This window comes from Erinaceus europaeus, chromosome 4 (assembly GCF_950295315.1).
Source record: "Erinaceus europaeus chromosome 4, mEriEur2.1, whole genome shotgun sequence".
Taxonomy (NCBI): Eukaryota; Metazoa; Chordata; class Mammalia; order Eulipotyphla; family Erinaceidae; genus Erinaceus; species Erinaceus europaeus.
This window is the reverse complement of record NC_080165.1, coordinates 6,393,368-6,412,447: the sequence shown is the minus strand read 5'-3', so window position 1 is coordinate 6,412,447 and position 19,080 is coordinate 6,393,368. Positions and strand designations below refer to the sequence as shown.

Sequence of the window (19,080 nt, the reverse complement as noted above, 5' to 3'; positions counted from 1 at the left end):
GGGAATTCACAGAGGGCACAATCAACCAAAACATCATGCCTCAAGTAGCATATATTTTAAAATACAGAACTGGGTGTTGAACTCTACCGTACATCAGGTGGTTGACTTCTTACCTGACAGGAGTCCTGCAGACCAGGCAAGGACTGTGGAGGACATTCTGCAAAGGGAACACTTTTCACCCACTCCTCTTTTTTCTTTATGATCTGTTCCAACTCATTGAGCTGTTCAAAGTAAACATTGATATCCTCCTGTAGTTGAATTTTTCTTGCTAGGTCTCCCAAATTCTGGGATACATCCTTCCATTCAAATGATACCTTCTCCAGAATGTTGTTGATCTCTTCAGTAGGAAGACCTTCTACACCAAAATAAAGAAACACACAGGCCGTTTGTCTGTCATTGAAAACCTTGCTCAGGATCGACTAAAAAACATCGTAACACCTTGAAAACAGTATGAGGCAGTGACACACATAACAATCACTGGTAAAGTCTAATTTCACATGGCAAAAAGAAAATCATAATGAGACGCTTAAAAAATAACTGGGGGGGGGTCAGGCGGTGGCGCAATGGGTTAAGCGCATGTGGCACAAAGCGCAAGGACAGGCGTAAGGATCCCGGTTCGAGTCCCCAGCTCCCCACTTGCAGGGGAGTCGCTTCACTGGTGGTGAAGCAGGTCTGCAGGTGTCTGTCTTTCTCTCCCTCTCTCTGTCTTCCCCTCCTCTCTCTATTTCTCTCTGTCCTATCCAACAACGAACAACATCAACAATGGCAATAATAATGACCATAACGAGGCTACAACAACAAGGGCAACAAAAGGGGGAAAAATGGCCTCCAGGAGCGGTGGATTCATGGTGCAGGCACCAAGCCCAGCAATAACCCTGGAGGAAAAAAAATAAATAACTGGGAGTCGGGCGGTAGCACAGCAGATTGAGACCACGGGGCCCAAAACGCAAGGCCCAGTATAAGGATCCCGGTTTGAGCCCCCAGCTTCCCACCTGCAGGGGAGTCGCTTCACAGGTGGTGAAGCAGGTCTGCAGGTGTCCGTCTTTCTCTCCCCCTCTCTGTCTTCCCCTCCTCTCTCCATTTCTCTCTGTCCTATCCGACAACAATGACATCAATAACAACAATAATAAATACAACAATAAAACAAGGGTAACAAAAAGGAATAAATATAAAAAATTAAAATAAAAAAAATAACTATGTTTACTTCCTTGAATGTCTGGAAGGGCACCTTAGCCGTGTATATACCAGAACTGGCCACACTGTGAGTGAGTCAGACATTTGGGCTAATCTTGGTTTTTCACATCAGAAGACAAACTCTCTGTCATCAGGGAAAGGAAAAGCAAAGCAGGTGGCTAGAAATAGCCTTGGTGACCAGGTGACCAAACCACAGGGTAGCGCAGATTGCAAAGTGGATGGCAAGAGCTCCTAGGACTTTGAATGACCTGCCAGGTGCGTGGAGAATCAATCACCTTGCCAGCACCCAGGGGCAGGAGGTGTCAGGAAACGTCAGCCCCACTGAGTGTGACACTGAGTGTGACACACAGTCAGCACGGCAAGTACCAAAGAACCACTGCAGAGTGAGTAGAGCTGTGTAGTTAGGTAGGAAGAGCGGAAAATCTTAGTCACTATGGCTGGCTAATCACAGGGTTCAAGAACCGTCACTGTACTAGCTATGCCTTTTGCGTATATTTGGCATTTCTCAGTATACATGTGAAAGGAGGTTCATAACCACTCCTTTACAGGTTCAGAGCAAACTGATAATCCTAATTCTATCTTGGGTCCCTGTCACCTCTGTCACAAGAAAGTTCTTCCAAAACAGAACCAAGGAAACCGCCATATGCCAAACATTCTGGCTAAAATTCTGATCTTCAGACCTTCTAAGTCCCTGTGGACCATGCAGAAAAAAAGTCTTCAACGTAGATGAAATTTTCACTTACAAAGAACATCTCATGAAATTTACCTATTTAAAAAAAAAAAAAGTGTGGGAGTCCAGCGGTAGCGCAGTGGGTTAAGTGCATGTGGCGCAAAGTGCAAGGACCGGCATAAGGATCCCAGTTCGAGCCCCTGGCTTCCCACCTGCAGGGGGGTCACTTCACAGGCGGTGAAGCAGGTCTGCAGGTGTCTGTCTTTCTCTCCCCCTCTCGGTCTTCCCCTCCTCTCTCCATTTCTCTCTGTCCTATCTAACAATGACGACATCGGTAACAACAACAATATATAACAATAATGAAAAACAAGGGCATCAAAAGGGAAAATAAATGAATAAATAAATAAATAAAAAGGAGGGAAAAAAACCCTATAGTTCAGATCGATGGGGTTTACAGTTAGCAAGACTTTTCCCATATTTGGGAGTTACTCTCTTTCCTGATCCAGCTTTCTGGCCCTTTTTCCAACCATGACAACAGCTTAGGTCACCTGAGTTTAGAGGTTCAGGCAAAAACTAGTTGGGTCATTGGCCATGCTCCCAGAGGGATACAGAATAGGACAGATATCAGGGGAGGGAGTAGGATATGGTATGCAGGTGGCAGGGATTGTGTGGAATTGTTCCCCTCTTATCCTACGGTCTTGTCAGAGTTTCTATTTTATAAATAAAAACAAACAAACAAACAAAAAACCCTGTAGTCAATGAAATACACTGAAAGGAATCAAAAAAATTAACCTAAAAAATTTACATTAATTTCATTTCCCAACACTGCCTTGAGAAAGCTCTCCTCCCCCCCCCCCACAAACACACACAAGAAAATATCAATATTTAACTCCATGGGATGAAATTTTAAAATCATCCTTTGATATTGTTATTCATTCTTATTATTTTTTAATTATTTTACCAACTAGGTTCTCACTGAGACTTGGTTCTGATACAGTGACTCTGCCATTCCCAGCGGTAATTGCTTCTCTTTTCTTTTCATAGGAGATAAAAGACAGAGAGAGAGAGAGAGAGAGAGAGGAGAGAGAGGAAGGAAGGGAGGGAGGGAGAGAGAGAAGGGAGGAAAGGCAGAGATTAGGTGGAGAGGATGGAGAGGGGGGCAGAAAAGGAGGAGACGCACGTGCATCTCTGATCTTCTGCTCATGAGGCTTCCCCACAGCAGGTGGGGGCCAGTGGCTTGAACACAGGTCCTCACCGACGGCCAGTACACACTCTATCGGGTGCACCGCAACATGGCCCCAAGATGGTAAAATCTTCTACCTCCAAAAGAAGTTAAACCGTTCTACTGTCACAACTGCTGTCTGTTCTTCAGTTTTACTTAGGTTCTGTCATCAGGAAAAGCAAAGTAACTTGCCTTTTACCACTTGACATAATCAGTTTCATCATAAGAATTCATCTTAGGAGAAAAAGACTCTGATGCCTGGGAAACATATTATTAAACCCTTCTTCCTAGCAGAAAGGGTGTTAGAGTGTTAAAATAAATACCTGAAGTTTCAGACTATGAATAAGTCAATCCCAGGTTTGAGCCTCCAGTCCCCACCTGCAGGGGGAAAGCTGCGCAAGGGGTAAAGCAGGGCTGCAGGTGTCTGTCTCTCTCCCTCCCCATCACCCCCTTTCCTCTTGATTTCTGGCCGTCTCTATCCAATAAATATAAAATAAGTCAATGGCACTGTCTGAAGGGAAGCATGACAAAGGAAAATCAAGGGGCTCACCTTTTGCCATTTGATCCAGGAGAATCTGTCCAGTCTGGTTTAATGCAGCTAGTCTGGGGCTTTTTTCCGAATGTTCTTTCTCTAATACCTTGAAATAAAGCACCAGTGTAAGAATACTGTAGCCGTTCTTCTCAATATAATGTTGATGCTATTTTAAGTTTTAGTACTTAATATCCCACAAGTGCTCTTTTAGTGTTATTAAAAAAAAAAAAAAATCACCTAGTACAAGATTCTCTTCAAACTCCAGAGAAGACTCAAGTGTATTGAAAAAGTAAATACAAGAAAATTCATGTTTGGTTTCATATTTTAAAAACAATTTGACATAATAACTATGAGTTCCTGTGAGCAAGAACTAATAAAAATGAATCTTGTAGAGGGGGGCCGGGCGGTAGCGCAGCATGTTAAGCTCACATGGTACAAAGACCAAGGACCAGTATAAGGATCCCAGTTTGAGCCCCCGGCTCCCCAAATGTAGGGGGGTTGCTTCACAGGCGGTGAAGCAGGTCTGCAGGTGTCTGTCTTTCTCTCCCCCTCTTTGTCTTCCCCTCCTCTCTCCATTTCTCTCTGTCCTATCCAACAACAATGATATCAATGGCAACAATAACAACAGCCACAAGGGCAACAAAATGGGGGGAGAAAATGAATCTATCAGACTTGGAGTATCAATTCATACCTACAACTTCAATACATGGTCCACAATAAAAAAGGGGCAAAGGAGCTGAATGCATCATCATACTCAAACATCAGTGAACAAAATGGCGGTCACCTCTGGGAGGTGGGAGGGTGGGGACATGGATGTATGGTGGTGGGCGTGGTGTGGAGCTAGACACTGTCATCTCACAATGTTACAACCCGCCATTAATCACACATCAAAAATAGGTAAGGTAGTTAACAAGAAAAAGAGAAATGTTTCAGGTCTCTGTATTACTTGGTATAATTCATATGCAGTCAAAGGTCTACCGTAAACTTCAAGCACAAGAAGTTAATGTGTAATTTTTCATCTTGATCACATGCTTTCGGACCAAATTAAAGCAGTCTTCTTTCTTTCTTTCTTTCTTTCTTTCTTTCTTTCTTTCTTTCTTTCTTTCTTTCTTTCTTTTTCTTTATTCCCTTTTGTTGCCCTTATTGTTTTACTGTTGTAGTTATTGTTGTTGATGTCGTCATTGTTGGATAGGACAGAGAGAAATGGAGAAAGGAGGGAAGGAATGCAGAAGGGGGAGAGAAAGACAGACACCTGCAGACCTGCTTCACCGCCTGTGAAGTGACTCCCCTGCAGGTGGGGAGCCGGGGCTCAAACCGGGATGTTTACGCTGGTCCTTGCGCTTTGTGCCAATTGCACTTAACCCACTGCGCTACCGCCCAACTCCCAGAAGTTTACTTTCTATGTTTGCGAAATACCTCTGGACTTAATATCTATGTCTCTATGCTACTGTATGGGAAGTGTAAAGAAAATATAAATTCCCAGAACTAATAAATAAGAAACATGGGTAGAATCCAAAGACATATACACACATATACACTGTCAGAACTAGGCGCTTGTCCATTTCTCATTCCCAAATAAACGGTGATCTATTAATTTCAACTCTTCAAATAGTATCCAAAGCATCTCATGTCAAAAGAATAATACCACCATTTATGTGCATTCATAAAAATAAAGGCTTGGGTGGATGGGTGGTGGTTCACCTGGTTGAACACACATGTTACAGTGCACAGGGACCTGGGTTCGAGCTCCCAGTCCCCACCTGCAGGGGGGAACACTTTGCAAGTGGGGAAGAAGTGTTGCAGGGGTCTGTCTGTCTCTCTCCCTCTTACCTCTCAATTTCTGTGTCTCTCTCCAAGAAATAAATAAAGATAATACCAAAAACCAACTCTGAGAAAATAAAAGCCGTCAAGTATTTTCAGTTATCCTATTTGTATCTACACAACTCACTATGAGATCTATTTTTCTGTAGTCAAATTCCCAGGGACGTGAAAACCAGTAATGAACTGCAAACATAGTAGTTGCCTTATCAGCATATGTCTCAGAAGGACAATATGTCATGAAAGCCAACAGCAGTGAGAATTTAAGGAGGGAAGTGTGGATCATGGCAAAAGCCCTAGAGGAAGCACATTCGATGAGGACAGAAATGCATCCTTCGAATCAGGACTCCAGCAGACAATGAAGACTTGTGTGTAAGAACACTTAACACCAACACGGAGGCAGCTAGCATTCTCCACCTCTCTTCCAAACAGTCAAAGTCCTTCACGATCAAACCACACACTCAGCCTTCACCCCCACTACTTTCACTCCCTCGTCTAGTATGAGAGAAAACAGCAATCACAACACACATGCCCTCCCGTTCACATGTGCTCAGAGCAGCCTGCCGGCAGACCTAAAAGACACTAAAAAGTGGTCTGGGAGATGGCTCAGTGGATAAAGCACTGGACTCTCAAGCATGAGGTCCTGAGTTCAAGCCCCAGCAGCACATGTACCAGGGTGATATCTGGTTCTTTCCCTCTCCTCCTATCTTTCTCATTAATAAACAACATCTTTAAAAATAAATAAATAAAGTAAAATACACTTAAAAAATTCTACTTCTACCTGACCTGGACCTCTGGAACTCCCCTTTCAGCTGGCAAGGTGAAATCTGGAATGTAATCATTTCTAACCTAAACCATCAACATTTACACACACCCTAATTTATTGACAGCCTCCAGGCTCTTTATCGACAAACTTCATTGCTAAAGTAGATGAGAACAGAGTCCTCTATGTGCCAGTCATTTGACGAGAAGTACACGAAGGTCATATGCACCAGCACAAATCACCATAGACTTCTGTCAAGTTTTTAGTAATATACAGAAAATTAGGGAGTCGGGCAGTGGTGCAATGGGTTAAGCGCAGGTGGCGCAAAGCGCAAGGACCGCCATTAATGATCCTGGTTCGAGCCCCCGGCTCCCCACCTGCAGGGGAGTCGCTTCACAGGTGGTGAAGCAGGTCTGCAGGTGTCTGTCTTTCTCTTCCCCTCTCTGTTTCTCCTCTCTCCATTTCTCTCTGTCCTATCCAACAACAATGACATCAATAATAACTACAACAATAAAACAACAAGGGCAACAAAAGGGAATAGGTAAATAAGTAAATATTAAATATATACATATATATATACAATTAAAATGTAGCAGAGAAAAAAACCAATTGCATCTATTTTAATAGGATTTATTTTCAAATTTATGTCTTCTCTCTGAAGTGAACATTTGGAGGAAAACCTGTTTTGAAATAGCTTGTTAGATTAGGGAAGCAATTTTTTATTATATTTATTTATTTATTTATTTATTGGATAGAGATAGCCAGAAATCCAGAAGAAGGGGGAGATAGGGAAAGAGACAGAGAGACACCTGCAGCCCTGCTTCACCACTTGTGAAGCTTTTGCCCCTGCAGGTGGGGACCGGGGACTTGAACCTAGGTCCTTGTGCACTGTAACATGTGCGCTCAGCCAGGTGTGCCATCTTCTGGCCCCAGGAAGCTTTTTTTTTTTTTTTTGCGTGCAAATGCATGAATTATTAGGTGCCAGATTAAGATCTGATCAAATAAACAAAAACAAACATACTAGCAGAATCATCTTGGAAATTATTCCTTTCCGCTTAGTTCAGCCATTAGGACCTCTGGACTAAGACCCAATGCCATCCAGCTTGAACACATTCAAAAATGTACTAAAATACACTAAAAAAAAAAAAAATCTTCTAGAAGATACCTGACAACTACCTTTATTTTACTAGAAGCTCTTGGATCCCATCACACCTTTTTACCAACGGCAAACCTATCCAGATGAAACTTTTTTTTTTCATCAGGGCAGTCTTGTTTTATAAGGCTTACCTTCAACTTCTTTTTCACTTCCGAAGTTTCTTGCATCTTCTTATATTCTTTTATCTCTGTGGTCTGAATGGCCATCTTTGATTTCAAAATCCAGTTCAATAATTCTGCACTCACAGCATCAAACCTGAGTTAAAAATTCCAAATGTTACCACTTGTCATTCATTTTCTTCTGTCTCTTCCTTTGGCTCAAGAAAAGAGGATAAACAAAATAGCCATCTGGCATCTGCCTTCTTTAAAACAAACAAACAAAAAACTCCCTCACCAGCCCAACCCAAACACCCTGCCCCCAGAAAAAAAAAAATAAAACTGACAATACAACAATGTCGTTATCATCACAATACAACAATATAGTTTGATCATCACACGAAATCGCATCTCATCGCCTGCACTCATTTTGCTGGCAAAAGGAAACACTGAAAGAAAGAACCAGGCTTTGCATACTGCAAGCAGTCATGTGCTGTGGAGGCACTGCGATCTAGGCGGGAAGGACCCCGGGAGCAATTCCTAGATGGCCCAGGGTAGATGAAAATGTTAGAGTTTAGGAAAAGAACAATTAAGAGTTGGTGAAGGGTGGTTGCAAGGACAAAAATAACATGATTCGAGGTCTAGGCTCAAAAACTAAGAAAGTCATGGGCCCTTTGGAATATCCCTAAAATAGACCCACTGGCTATTTCCAAAAAAGAGACCCCAAATCTTCATCTGCACTACTCCAGACATTAGGTTCATGATTAGTCAACTGTTTGGCTTTGTATGTTAACTCTCTTTTCAGCTACAAGGTTCCAGATTCCAGCATGATGCCAACCAGACTTCCCTGGGCAGACAACCCCACCAATGTGTCCTGGAGCCCTGCTTCCCCAGAGCCCTGCCCCACCAGGGAAAGAGAGAGGCAGGCTGGGAGTATGGATTGACCTGTCAACACCCATGTTCAGCAGGGAAGCAATTACAGAAGCCAGACCTTCCACCTTCTGTACCCCACAATGACCCTGGGTCCATACTCCCAGAGGGATAAAGAATAGGAAAGCTGTCAGGGGAGGGGATGGGATACGGAGTTCTGGTGGTGGGAACTGTGTGGAGTTGTTCCACTCTTATCCTATAGTCTTGTCAGTGTTTCCTTTTTATAAATAATAAAAAATTAACATGATTCTATTTATCCCTTATAGCTCACTGAATAGAAAAAGATATTTTAGGTAAGACTAGAGAAAAGGTCGGGATAGTAACAAGAGGCAAAAATAAGACAAGGGAGTAGAACAAAGCCACAGTGGGCGAGCTGCAGTGGTACTTAAGGCCACAAGGAGAACAGGAAGGCCTGAGGTCCAGAGAGAGAGTTTATCCAGACACCTGTCACAGGGGCACCAGAAATGGCACCCAGGGGTCAACAAACATGGGAGAAATCATCAACCTGCCCCATAAAATGATAAATACGCAGAGCAACACAAGCTTTCCATGACCACAGAGGGGAGACTTTCCAGGACGGCTACTTCTGGGATGAGTATCCGCCGTGCCCTTTTCTAAGTGTCTGATTGTGACCTTTTTTCTTTTCACAGTGTGATTTGAGTTCTCTTTCTTTTTTATTAGGAGGTTAATGGTTTTCTGCACAGTCTTTAACACGCAAGCACAGCCTCTGAGCCCCCCCGACTGGTATTCAGAAGACACACCAGGACCTGTCTCCTTTCATCCTGTCCCTCCCCCTCCATTCCCAGAGTCCTTTGCTGCAATTCATCACACCCGATCCAAGTTCCACCTTATGTTTTTCCTTGCTGTCCTTTATTCTGTCTCTCTCCTTCTCTCTATATTTACTTATGTATTTATTTATTTATTGGGGGAGAGAGACAAATTATTGGGGAGAGACAGGTGGGGAACTGGGGACTTGAACCTGAGTCCTTGTGCACTGTAATGTGTGTGCTTAACCAGGTGTGCCACCTCCTGGCCCCCTGTCCTTTATTCTTAAGAACCACCTCAAAGTGACATCTTTCGGTATTAGGCTTTCTCTTTCTGGCCTGTCTCACTCAGCATGATGCTTTCTAGTTCGGACCACAACGTCTATGTCACTGTTAGTCATCAGGGTTGCTTCCACTTTTGACTGTAATCTCCGCTCCCCCCCCCCCGTGCCCTTGTTATTGCTGCTGTTGTTGGATAGGACAGAGAAATTAAGACAGGAGGGGAAGACAGAGAGGGAGAGACACCTGCAGACCTGCTTCACTGCTTGTGAAGCACCCCCCCCCACCTGCAGGTGGGGAGCCAGGGGCTCCCACTAGGATCCTTATGAGGTTTTTGACTATAATCTTAGAGTTCACCCGAGTGCCCTATGGAGATTATCCTACTAGTATCTCTTTTCATGACAAAGGGATTGAATCAGGATGTCAGTAAGTCACTGGGTTGGGTCACAAAGCTGATAAATGACAGAGCTGAAATTCCCACATAGGTAAGTTGTTCTCTTAAGCAGTCCTCTGTACCTAGGGGTGGCTTTTCAAAAGGACTTTGAGTATTTTTAGGTACACTTAGCCTAAAATTCTTGTACTGTATTTTATATTCTTTTGTAAGGGAGAGACCCCAACACTACTCTGCCATGTACGATGTTCCATTCGTTTCTGCCCTTGTCTCCTTTGTTCTGTGTTATCTGGGACTGAACTGAGGGTCTCCCATGTGAGGCAAAGCCTAGGCCCCACTTCTGAAACACCCTCCACCCCTAGCTCCCACCCTGCGCTCCATCATGACCCTTTTGGAAAACTTCACCCCAAGTGTTTCTAGGGAATCGTGCTCCAGCCTGATAAATCTCCCTTGAGATGTGTGACATCTTAAGAACATAATCAGGGATCGAGGTGTTGCTCAAACAAAGACTCCTGTCATCTAAACAACAGACTTCTATTTAGTCTATGAAGGAGAAATGCTGTCAGATATCCTACATTCATGAGAACGAGAAGAGAAAGAGAGAGAAACTGCGAAATGGGATCATCTCTCCACGAGGGTCTAGGCAGTGCCTGGAGTTGAACCTGGTGTCTCAGGCTTCCAAGTTCTCTACTCCACTGCTAAACTGTCTCCGTAATCTTTAGAAAAAAAAATAAAGAAGGAAAAAAATTCATCAGGGCCAGGCAGTGGCGCACCTGGTTGAGTGCACATGTTTAAATGCACAAAGGCCCAGGTTCAAGCCCCTGGCCTCCACCTGCAGAAGGAACGGTTTCCAAGTGGTGAAGCAGTGCTGCAGGTGTCTCTCTGTCTCTCTTCCCTTCTGTCTCCCCTACCCATATGATTTCTGGCTGTCTCTATGCCATAAATAAAGATTCAAGAACAAGATTCACCAAGGGTGGGGGGGGGAGAGAACACACAATAGGGTCACGGTAGCATGTGAGGCTGGAGATCAAACTTGGACCTTGTGGTCCTAAGTCCAGTGTCTCTAGCCAGGACCCAACCTCTTGAGCCACTCTATCCACTTGTTTTTGTCAAAAGAAGGCAGTGTGGGAAGCCAAGTTCACACACTGAAAATGGCAGCCCAGCTCTGAATAAAGCGAGGCTGCAGAGCGTGAAGGACCCCAGGCCACACTGCTAGCCACCCACCCAGCTTGGAGAGAAACTGTTCCATCCTAAACAGGTATTATGAGCTGTGCTAAGTACTCGAGGCTCCTATCGGCTCAGGCAGCTCGATGTAGGACCATCTAGTAACGCTTTCAGCAGCAGAATGGGCCTGAGAAGCATGTCCCATGAAGAACAACTGTAGAAATCCTGAACTCTACCACAGGGAAACGCAAAAATAAAACCTATCTATCGTCACATGCAAAAAGGGGCTACAGTGAAGAAGGATGATGTCCTGTATTGTCCCAGGAAGTCTGACTGGTACAGACAGGCAGACTCTAAGGGGGCAAACTACATTCCGGCAGGAAAATAAACTTTCAAATGCTAAGATCTCACTCCCTTCAGTTAGGAGAAACTGGACATAAGCTTAAGCCTCTGCTTAACTTCTGCATCAGTCAAGTCGTAGACTAATAGTGGCTCTCTGCCAGACACCCTCCACTCAGAACGTCTTTGCTATTGGACTCCCCAGCATAGAACAACAGAGACAGAAAAGGCCAAAGGATTTGAGACCCCCTGCCCCCTCACCTCCTAGGCATCCAGGGCATGGGCAAATGCCTGAGTCAAAGTCAGTGAGATCAGGGAGCACTATCTTTTTTTTTTAATATTTATTTATTTATTCCCTTTTGTTGCCCTTGTTGCTTTATTGTTGTTGTTGTTATTAATGTTGTCGTTGTTGGATAGCACAGAGAGAAATGGAGAGAGGAGGGGAAGACAGAGAGGGGGAGAGAAAGACAGACATCTGCAGACCTGCTTCACTGCCTGTGAAGCGAAGCGACTCCTCTGCAGGTGGGGAGCCAGGGCTCGAACCGGGATCCTTACACCAGTCCTTGCGCTTTGCGCCACATGTGCTTAACCCACTGCACTACCACCCGACTCCCAGGAGCATTATCTGACATACTGCAGGAAAGGTCTTTCTCTCCAATTAAAAAAAGGAATGAATGAATGAATAAATGAATGAATGAATGAATGAATGAATGCAAAAGTAAAACTGCAGAATTTGTGATAGTGAAAAAAAAAAGAATAAATAAAAAAAAAATCACAGATAGCCATAGCCTTCTGAGAATAAATGGAACATGCTATAAATAAAATAATCCAAAGGAATTTATCTGGTTGGCCAATATGAAGTTGAAGATTCTGAGAAATGAGGGCAGCTTAGTAGCTGAATTTCTGTGGCAACAACTATGGCAAGACTCGCATGTGCCTACTAGGTAGCACAAGCTGAGTTCCCTGTGTGAAACGCGTCATGTGCAGCATTGAACTGGAGAAACTCCATCATCTGTTCTCACTTTTTCTTTGTCTCCGTATCCACAGGATTCTGTCTCTTCTTTGGCAGAGGAGGAGGAAGCAGCTCTTGTTTCGATCTTTTTGTAGTTACTTGTTCTCTTATTCGAACAGTCTCCAAAAGTTCCTTTTGAGGAATTTGGGACATTCCGAGTTTTGCTACAGCCTGTGTTACCTGGGGAAAAAAATAAATAAATAAATAACCAAAGTCCCAGTGTTTTATAACAGCCTTATTGAGGAATAATTCACACAACATAAAATCCCCCCCCTGGAAATGCAGAGTTCAAGGGGGCCAGGCAGTGACACACCCAGTGGACAGCACACATTACTGTACACAAGGACCTGGGTTCAAGCCCCCAGTTCCCTCCTACAAGGGGGAAGCTTCATAAGTGGTGAAGCAGTGCTGCAGGGGTCTCTCTCTTTCCCTCTCTATCCCCCCTTCTCTCTGTCCTATCAAATAGGAGAAATAATTTTTAAGAAAGAAATAGAAAATGTAGAGTCCAATAGTTACTAGTGAATTTCACAGAATCATGTGACTTTCGTCACATTTTAACTCCAGGATAGGTTCACCAACCGTCCAACAGTCGTCCAGAGAGAAGCAGTTAACCCGTTACCACGGACACTCATTCTCACCCTCCACCTCCTCTCACTCACAGGCCCTGGCAACCGCTACTATGATGTCTGTCTCTCTGGGTCTGCCTCCTCCGGCAAGTTCACTTATCAACAGTTCGAATCATGTCACTGCATAGCCTCTTGCGACTGGTTCCTTTCCCCCAGTTGGCTTTCCACGTTGATCGGCGCTGCGTCAAGCCAGCCCTTCAGGCTCTATTGCAAATGAGAGCCCATTTTGTTTCTCCGCTTACTGGTGAACATTTGGGGTGGCTCCTTTCTTTTCTTCTTGTGGAGCAAGAACTTGAACATTCACAACTACCTGGCCAGCATTTTCATTCAGACAGAGACAGAGGGACAGGAACCACAGGACCTGAACGTCCCCCAGCGCCCTGAAAGTCCTAGCCCAACAAGCTCTCTCTAGTCCTATTTCATGTTTATAGACAGCTGTGTATAATGCTGCTATGAATGTCTCCATACAAATTAAAGTTGTATTTTTAATTAGTTCCCAAAATTCTTTTGGAATTAACTGGCTTAATATTAAAAGCTGAGTTCTCCCGGCTCCCCACCTGCAGGGGAGTCACTTTACAAGCGGTGAGGCAGGTCTGCAGGTGTCTATCTTTCTCTCCCCCTCTCTCCCTCTCTGTCTTCCCCTCCTCCCTCCATTTCTCTCTGTCCTGTCCAACAATAAAGACATCAGTAACAACAATAATAATAACTATAACAACAATTAAAAAACAACAACAATAAGGGCAAAAAAGGGAATAAATAAACAAATATTTTTTTTAAAAAGCTGAGTTAACAGCTACAATCATTATACAAACATACATCGGGGGAGTTGGGCGCTAGTGCAGCCAGTTAGGCACACAGTGGCGCAAAGCACAAGGGTCGGCTTAAGGATCCTGGTTCGAGCCCCCGGCTCCCCACCTGCAGGGGAGTCGCTTCACAGGCGGTGAAGCAGGTCTGCAGGTGTCTATCCCTCTCTCCCCTTCTCTGTCTTCCCCTCCTCTCTCCATCTCTCTCTGTCCTAGCCAAAAACAATGGCATCAACAACAACAATAATAATAACTACAACAATGAAACAACAAGGGCAACAAAAGGAACAAACAAACAAATGTACATACATCGGAAAATGGGCAAATGACCAAAATACAGACAGAAAGAACTCACCAAGCTCAGTAGCAGCAAAAAATATATAAAATAAACAACTCATTAAAGCGTGCACAGAATCTTTGTCAAAGAAGTGATCCAGAGGGTCAACAGACATATGAGAAAGTGCTGCTCCCAAAGTCAGTGACTCTCAAGAGAAATGCAACTAAAGACAACAATGAGAGCCCACTTCACACCTGTGAGAATGCCACACATGAAGACAAACATAAATAAGACAAATGCTGGCGAGGATGTGGGGGGAAGGGGGACACTTCCACATTGCTGGTGGGAACGTAAAGTGGTTGAACCCTGTGGAAGACAGTCTAGAGAATCCTCAGAACACTAAAAATGGACCTAACACATGACCCAACGATCCCTCTCCCAGGAATTTATCAAAAAGAAACAAAAACACCACCTGCATGCTAGCTGTCAGGCTCAGGCAAAATTTACAAAAGTCATGAGCCCCTTGGAACAGACCTAAAATACACTTCCTAGCTTTTTCCCACACCAACACCCCTAATTTCAGCGGCTCTGTCCCTACCTTTAGGTTCCTGTTTATTACACAATTTGTCCTGCTTTTTATCTCACCACCTTTCAGCCACCAAGCTGCAGATGCTATTATGGTGCCATCCTGACTTCCCTGGACAGCCGGCCTCACCAGTGTGTCCTAGAACCTTATCTCTCCAGAGCCCTGCCCCAGTAGGGAAAGACAGAAATAGTGGGGAAGCAATTACAGAAACCAGAACTTCCACCTTCTGCACCTCATAAAAAACGTTTGGCCCAGGGTTGAGTGGTCTCACACCTGATTAAGTGCATATATTCTAGTGTACAAGGACCCGGGAAAAGTCCCCAGTCCCCACCTGCAGAGGGGAAGCTTCACAAGAGGTGAAGCAGTGCTGCAGGTGTCTCTCTGTCTCTCTGTCTCTCTCCTTCTCTACCTCTCTCTTCCTCTCAATTTATGGCTGTCTCCAATAAATAAAAGATAATTAATAAAAAAAAATGAAGAAGGAAAGAGAGAAAAAAAAAAAAGAATTTTGACCCATACTCACAGAAGGATAAAGACCAGGGAAGCTTCCCATGGAAGGGATGGGATACAGAACTCTGGTGGTAGAAACTGTATGGAATTATACCACCTGTGATCTTATAATATTGTTAATCATTACTAAATCCCTAATAAAACGTGTTTAAAAAGAAACAAACAAAAAAAAAAAACACCTATTAAAAGACATGTATGTTGATTGATGATCATAGCAGCTACATTTGTGTTGGGTGATTGTGCAGGTACCCTCAGGGTATCGCCCATTCCTGAGAGCTGAAACCCTGGCTTCCCAGAGTGCTTTGTTCTCTCCACCCCCTTTTTCTAGCCAATCCCATCCCGACTTGCCACTTCCAGAATTTCTCCCATAAAAGCCCTCCTGCTTCCGCTTTCTCTCTCTTGCTCCCTTTTTCTCCTCCGCGACTTGACTCAGAGAACGGTTGCTGCACTCAGAGGGAGGCAGCCATCTTGCTTGCTCCACATGGCCTGAACCGCTGTGCTCTCACCCAACTCTGAGGTGCCCGCGTGAATAAAGATTTGCGTTCCTGAACCACCAAATTCCTGGTCTCTTCTCTCTCCCCCGACGCAACCCAACACATTTGTAATAGCCAAGCTTAGAAGGAAGCCAGAGGGAGTCGGGCGGTAGCACAGCGGCTTAAGCGCAAGTGGCGCAAAGCGCAAGGACCGGCGTAAGGATCCTAGTTCGAGCCTCCGGCTCCCCACCTGCAGGGGAGTCGCTTCACAGGCGGTGAAGCAGGTCTAAAGGTGTCTGTCTTTCTCTCCCTCTCTCTGTCTTCCCCTCCTCTCTCCATTTCTCTCTGTCCTATTCAGCAACGACATCAATAATAACTACAACAATAAAACAACAAGGACAACAAAAGGGGATAAATAAATATTTAAAAAAATTAAAAAAAAAAAAAAGAAGGAAGCCAGATACCCAAGGCCAGATGAGAGTCTAAGAGAGTGGCGGTACATATACACAGTGGAATACAAGTCTGCTTTCAAAACTGATGACAGCCTCTTCCTTTCCTCATCTTGGACAGAACTTGAAGGGCCCGTGTTAAGTGAGATACATCAAAAAGAGAAGGACAAACGCCAGATGATGTCTCTTACAGGTGTAACTGGAGAAACTAAGAAAGAAAGGGGAACACAGAGGGAAGTGTGGCGGATGTGGTGTACCCTCCCCCAGCGAAGGAGCTGGGGACAAAGGGAGAGCAGGGGGTGGGGAAGGCCTTGCGGCCTGGTGCACGGTGATGAGAAAGGGAGTTCTGCACACACCTCTCGCCAGGACATGAGGGCATGTAGCCATGTATCAGCAACTGTACTGGGAACCATCAGCTCCCAATAAAATGCCGAGAAAGCAAATAAATAAAATGGGAAGTGCGGATGGCTTGTGTTTAGTATTTAGTTACGAAGGGCTGAATTCCTGGATCTTAATGTTTTTAAGGATCAATTAAAATATACTCTGGAAAACTCACATGTCAATTTTTTCAGTTTTATAAGCCAGGTGGAAAGAATCAGCCATCTATGCACTAGCCCTTGATTCTGTAAAGATGAAAGCCAACCCGTGCGTCTGATTTCATGCCACAGCAAAATCCGTGATCGAAAGCCAAAGGTACCTGGTTGGAGGAATCCTCGAGTCTCTGAACCAGAGAATCCCATCTCTGAGTCAGTTCCTCAGAGTGGCTGCTGATCTTCCTGGAGGCTTTGGGATTATTGAGCAGTTGACTCAAATCCTGGCCAATCTCACTCAGCTGATCCAACGCTTGACGCTTCATTTCCATGTCTTCTTTCAAAATCTAGAATTTTACATGTTTTGATTGGTCAATAATTTGTTTGGCTTTCTGTGTTAACTCTCAGGTTCCAGATGCTAGCATGATGCCAACCAGACTTCCCTGGACAGACAATCCCACCAATGTGTCCTGGAGCTCCGCTTCCCCAGAGCCCTGCCCCACTAGGGAAAGAGAGAGACAGGCTGGGAGTATGAATCGACCTGTCAACGCCCATGTTCATCGGGGAAGCAATTACAGAAGGCAGACCTTCCACCTTCTGCACCCCACAATGACCCTGGGTCCATCCTCCCAGCGGGATAGAGAATAGGAAAGCTGTCAGGGGAGGGGATGGGATACAGAGTTCTGGTGGTGGGAATTGTGTGGAGTTGTACCCCTCTTATCCTATGGTTTAGTCAATGTTTCCTTTATATAAATAAAAAATTATAAAAGAATTTTACATGTTTATTAAGTATTTTTCTTTTGGTCAGGAAAATTACATATGTACATGTAGGGAAGATGTTCCCACCACACTGTTCACTAAGAAGACTCCAAGCTCTAGATGACAACAGTATCCCGATCGGGCACTGACTACTGAGACCCGATAGTCACTCATGGGTCTCAGCCGTCAGACAGATGCTGATAATCACTTACAGCCAGTCGTCGAATGCTGACACTTAGTTCTTTCTGGTCTTTAAAGTTGCTTGTTTGGATTTTATTTAAAGCCTCTTCTTTTTCAGTTAGCCAAGCTTTCAACAAGCACTATGAGCAAAAACAAAAGTTACCAAAAAGTCATTTGAGAATCATCTTGTATTTCAACTCGGTCAAGTCCCCAGATCTGTTCCCTAAGGCTTCACCTTCACCTTCACCCAATGAAAGAAGGACTTCCGGCACCTGAACACAGGCATGGGGGCAGGAAGGACATCCTTTTCTGAAACATCAAATGTCTCATATTTGCAACAGATCAGCTTGACTTTAGTTCCATACCTGGATAACTAAATCTAATTCCTAAGGATCTGGGTGAACAAGATTTATAGCGGCAAACGAACCATGAGACAGCAGATACAAGTAATAATATTCTATGTAAGGAACACAGATCAGTGTTAGGACAATGGTGCTATCAGATATTCACTAATGGTCTGCATGACTAGTTATAAAACAGTCAAATTGTTTTGAAGACGATAAATACAGGAGCCAAGGGGTGGTGCTCTTGGTTAAGTGTATGTATTACCATGCACAAAGACCCAGGTTTGAGCCCCCAGTTCCCACCTGCAGGAAGAAAGTTTTATGAGCGGTGAGGCAGGTCTGCAAGTGGATCTCTGTCTCTCCCTTTCTATTTCCCCTTCCTCTCAATTTCTCTCTGATCTATTAAAGAAAGTTCTTTTAATGTGTTAAAAAAGACAATATTACTTGCATATTTTCTTCCTAATGAAAATTAAACAAAGTAACTCTTTAAAAAAATTTTTTGAATATTTATTTATCTTCCTTTTTGTTGCCCTTGTTTTATTGTTGTAGTTATTATTGTTATTCTTGATGTCATCATTGTTGGACAGGACAGAGAAAATGGAAAGAGGAGGGGAAGACAGAGAGGGGGAGAGAAAGACACCTGCAGACCTGCTTCACCGCCTGGGAAGCGACTCCCCTGCAGGTGGGGAGCCGGGGACTTGAACTGGGATCCTTACACCGGTCCTTGTGCTTTGCGCCACGTGCGCTTAACCCACTGCGCCACCGCCCGACTCCCCAAAGTAACTCTTTAAAAGCCATAATTATAGATGGGCTCCTTTTCATCATCTCTTGATCATACCTGTTCCTCCAATAATTCCTGCCATAATAAATTGATTTCTTGTAACCTGTTCCAGCGTTCCTCAGTCCAGCGGCACACTGCTGTCCAACGTTCACCAAGTTTCTATGTAAGGAAGAAGACAACCCTTGTCAAAAGTCTTGATACATTTGTATCAGGGTCTTTAAAGAAATTCAGGGCATTGGCTGTTTTTTGTTACAGAGTAGCAATTTAAGAAAATATTTTGATAAGCCCCTTTAATAATAATGGTGAATCTGGGGCCAGGTAGTGGCATACCTGATTAAGTGCATACATATTTTACAGTGCACAAGGACCCGGGTTCAAGACCTTAGTCCCCACCTGCAGGGGGAAAGCTTCATGAGTGGTGAAGCAGGGCTGCAGG

At 44.2% G+C, this 19,080-nt stretch overlaps 1 protein-coding gene across 1 annotated transcript in view; it reads right to left on the bottom strand.

Moving 5' to 3' along the window:
* UTRN (utrophin) overlaps positions 1 to 19,080 on the bottom strand; it is a 609,745-nt gene that overhangs the window by 398,527 nt on the left and 192,138 nt on the right. The window contains exons 14-20 of the mRNA XM_060190773.1: positions 18,702 to 18,803; positions 17,552 to 17,659; positions 16,748 to 16,927; positions 12,340 to 12,509; positions 7,487 to 7,610; positions 3,637 to 3,724; positions 114 to 355 (exon numbers count right to left, since the gene is read on the bottom strand). Of these exons, the coding sequence (XP_060046756.1) occupies positions 114 to 355; positions 3,637 to 3,724; positions 7,487 to 7,610; positions 12,340 to 12,509; positions 16,748 to 16,927; positions 17,552 to 17,659; positions 18,702 to 18,803 (1,014 nt within the window). The remainder of the gene's footprint in view (positions 1 to 113; positions 356 to 3,636; positions 3,725 to 7,486; positions 7,611 to 12,339; positions 12,510 to 16,747; positions 16,928 to 17,551; positions 17,660 to 18,701; positions 18,804 to 19,080) is intronic.